Here is a 4,168-nt window from a genome sequence, read left to right on the forward strand (position 1 = left end):
TGTTTTACAGCAACAAATAGTGTACTGTAGCAAATAGTGTTTACTGTAGCAAATAGTGTTTACTGTAGCAAAATCACTGTAGTAAAGTCGTTTTCACTGTAGCACTGTAGCAAAATACGGTTTCACTGTAGTAAATAGTGTTTTACTGTAGCAAATAGTGTTTTACTGTAGCAAAGTAATTTTTACTGTAGCAAATAGGGTTTTACTGTAGGAAAGTCGTTTTTACTTGTACATAAAACTATGTGTACTCTATAATCTATTAAATTATTATTCTAAATACGGATAGTAAAATAAAACTACGTGAATATTATTTAATTCATATATTTTACATATCTAACGTTATTTGATTTTTTGTTTCTTTTTATTATCATCTTGTAGCAAATCAAAATGCATGAGCCAAAGTTTACTCTAAACGAAATTGGAAAGTCTTAATTAACTTTAATAACAACAAAAGTAGCTCAAAGAATGTGCCAGACTAACTAATAATCTTAGAGATTACACCTAACAGTGGTTACACGTTTTTGTGTATGTATTTTATTATATTATGTTAAATTTATCTTTGTAATAAATATATTGATGATTTTATTTTATAAACGAGAAGTCGAGAAATATAATATTTTTTAATATTCAATTAATATTCATTAAAAAAGATAGTGAGTATGTATAGACGTATAGTGACGATATCGTAGGTGCAGTTTATATATTCTATACAAATATTGGGAAGTTGGCATTTATATGAGAAATATTCAAATGAGACCAAGATTTAAGTTGAGAATCAAGGGACTAATCAGAGTGTGACACGTGACGCGATAATCACATGTGATTGAAAAAATTTTAAAAAAAAATTTTCAAAAAAAAAAATTTCAAAAAAAAAAAAAAATTTCAAATTTTTTTTGTTCCGAAAATTTTTTTTCGAACTTTTTTTCGAATTTTGTTTTTCAATCACATGTGATTGGATTTAACATGCAGTAAATCACATGTGATTCTGCATGCCAATCACATGTGATTGTAAAACCTAATCACATGTGATTCTACTGCATTCAAATCCAATCACATGGGGAGGTGATACTCACACACTAGTTTTTGATCCATACACACTTTGTGCTTTAAAACTTACAATTATATCCCTAAGTTTATCTAGGGAGTTGAACTCCCATTATTGTATATAAGGGCGTAATAGTAACTTAAGTGTGTATGGATAAAAAACTGGTGTGTGAGTATCACCTCCCAATCACATGTGATTGAAAAAAGAAATTTTTAGTAAAATGACGATTTTCAATAAGTTTGTTCTAAAACCTTTAAACACCAAGTTTTGATCAAAACATAATCAAATCACCGAATTAAAGTCTGAAATTTTGAAGATATGATCACGAAACGCTAACAAACTTGATCAAATCAACGAATTGAAGTCTGTTTTCGCTTGAAATTTTTTTTTGAAAAAAAAAAATTTTGAACATTTTTTTTTTCAATCACATGTGATTGGATTTGACATGCAGAATCACATGTGATTGCGTTTTACAATCACATGTGATTGAGTTTTACAATCACATGTGATTAGATTTGATATGCTAAATTAAAAAAAATAATAATAAAAGAATTTTCAAAAAAAAAAAATTTTTAAAATTAATTTTTTTTTTGAAATTTTTTTTTTTTCTAATCACATGTGATTGTCGCGCCACATGTCGCTCTCTAATTGGTCCGTTGAATCTCAAGCAAATTATTGGATTCAAGTGATTACAAGTCATTGAATTAATTAATTTGAGTTAGACTTAGCATACTAGCATCTATATAATGACTAGTATCAACCATATGATTATATCATAACGATCAACTAAAGTTTGTTAAATATTTAAAATTTTCAGAGCCATGCTTCCATCTTTATCATTAGAGGTTTTGGTTTCATTCTCTATTTTGCTGGTTATTATTCATTTTACATCGATTTATTTATATCCGAAAACAAATAAAAACTCACCACCATCTCCATTGAGGCTTCCAATTATTGGAAACCTGCACCAACTAGGCTCAGCCCCTCATCGCTCACTTAAGGCGTTAGCCCAGAAACATGGTTCACTCATGTTGCTTCATCTAGGAAGTGCGCCTGTGCTCATTGCTTCATCTGCAGAAGCAGCCCAAGAAATCATGAAAACTCATGATGTAATATTCTCAAGCAGGCCTAACTTGAACATTTCAAGTATAATAAGTTATGGTGGTAAAACTGTATCATTTGCTCCTTATGGAGACTATTGGAGGCAGTCAAAGAGCATTTATGTGCTCCATCTCTTAAGTTCGAAAAAAGTTCAAATGTTTAGACGCGTGAGACAAGAAGAGACAAATATTATGACTGATAAGATTCGGAATACTTTAGGTTCTGTAATTGACTTGAGCGACATTCTAATGTCGCTTGCAAATGATGTCATATGCCGGTCAGTTTTGGGGAAGAAATATAGTGAGGGGACGCTTGTGGAACACATGAGTGAGTTAACGGAATTGTTAGGTGTCTTTAGTGTCGGAAATTACGTTCCATCACTTTCATGGGTGGATCGAGTAAGAGGTTTGGAAGCAAGAGCGAGAAAAATTCATAAAGTTTTTGATGAGTTTATCCAGAATGTAATTGACGAACGTTTGGATAGGAATGGAAAAATGGTTAACGACGAAGGTAGAAGTGAGGGTGAAAAAGATGTAGTCGACATGTTACTGGAATTTCAAAAAGAACAGGCGAACACCGACGTTATTGTCCACAGTGATACCATTAAAGCCTTAATATTGGTAAGATAATCACTAAATAAAAAAGCTTTACCTTCTTAATCGTAGAAATTATGCGTATAGGCTATACCTGGCAAACGGGTCAGTTTGGGTAACGGGTCAAACCAGTTTGGGTTACAATGGGTCATGGGTCAAACGGGTCAGAATTTTAAACGATCCAAATGGGTCAGGTTGGGTGACGAGTCGAAACGGGCATGGGTCCAAATGGGTCCTTCGGGTTGGGTCAGGAACCTTTTTTTTGCCCTCGTTTATAAATGAGATAGATGTCTTACAATAAGAATGAATGAGCTATGTAGTCTAAATGTGTTCAACCAACCATTTAAGCTAATTATAATCAGCTGAAATTTACATAGCCTTACTATTTTTGGTGTACTCACATATTCACAAATTATGTTTGAACTTTGTTTATTGTAGGAAATGTTTGTTGCAGGGACAGATACTTCATTCACAAGTTTAGAGTGGGCAATAACTGAGCTAATTAGGCATCCAAGAGTAATGAAAAAGCTCCAACAAGAAGTAAGAGAAATAGGCCAAGGAAGACCTGAAATCACAGAAGAGGATTTAGAGAACATGCAACACCCATATCTGAAAGCAGTAATGAAAGAGAGCATGCGCTTGCATACGCCGGTTCCACTACTTATCCCTCGAGAATCAACTCAAGATGCTAAAGTAATGGGGTACGACATTGGAGCCGGAACGCAAGTACTTATCAATGTTTGGATGATATCAAGAGATCCGGCTATATGGGAAGAACCCGAGGAGTTTAAACCTGAGAGGTTCTTAAATAATGATATCGACTACAAAGGTCTTCATTTTGAATTTCTACCCTTTGGCGCTGGGAGGAGGGGGTGTCCTGGCATTGACTTTGCAATGGCTCTTAGCAAGCTTGCTTTAGCTAATTTGGTCTATAGATTCGACTTCAAAATCCCAAATGATGGACGAGTAGAAGAATTAGACATGGTTGAGTCAACTGGTATTACAATCCACAGGAAGAATCCTTTGATGGTTATAGCAACTACTTGTTAAAATATAGAACTTCTACGATGGTACTAGTATATCCTTAAAGATGCATGTAGGATTGCTGGCCATAATTAACCTTAGGGGTGTTCATCAAGCGGTTTCATTCACGAAATCAACCGATCCAAAATGATTATGGGTTGACTAAATTGGTTTTGATTTGAATTTTTGGGTTTAACCGAAAATAATAACAACTTTTTAATTGGAGTTGGATTATAAAATAAAAATTTGGTTTCAAGTTAATTTAGCGATTATTGTTTGTAACTAGTAAGTGGAGTCATTAAGATGGTTCACGTCGTTCCCCTGTTTGACTTAGGTACGTCTGATTACCTCTAAATTGAATTATTTAGCACTGAATGTTAATCCGTTTAACATTCAGTGCGTTTAT

The 4,168-nt window shown here is 33.4% G+C and overlaps 1 protein-coding gene across 1 annotated transcript; it reads left to right on the top strand.

Annotated features, from left to right (window-relative positions):
* Positions 1-1,866: 1,866 nt before the first annotated feature.
* Positions 1,867-3,789, top strand: LOC139848570 (3-beta-hydroxylase-like). Its single transcript, XM_071838296.1, has 2 exons — positions 1,867-2,766; positions 3,178-3,789. Exons 1-2 carry the CDS (start codon positions 1,867-1,869, stop codon positions 3,787-3,789), a joined length of 1,512 nt encoding a protein of 503 aa, XP_071694397.1.
* Positions 3,790-4,168: the final 379 nt, after the last annotated feature.

Source organism: Rutidosis leptorrhynchoides, chromosome 5 (assembly GCF_046630445.1).
Source record: "Rutidosis leptorrhynchoides isolate AG116_Rl617_1_P2 chromosome 5, CSIRO_AGI_Rlap_v1, whole genome shotgun sequence".
NCBI classification, from domain to species: domain Eukaryota; kingdom Viridiplantae; phylum Streptophyta; class Magnoliopsida; order Asterales; family Asteraceae; genus Rutidosis; species Rutidosis leptorrhynchoides.

Bases quoted from the DNA above. Each gene is read 5' to 3' on its own strand.
- LOC139848570 (XM_071838296.1), top strand. From the start codon at position 1,867: ATGCTTCCATCTTTATCATTAGAGGTTTTGGTTTCATTCTCTATTTTG. The intron at 2,767-3,177 runs GTAAGATAATCA...TGTTTATTGTAG, and splicing joins CCATTAAAGCCTTAATATTG to GAAATGTTTGTTGCAGGGAC.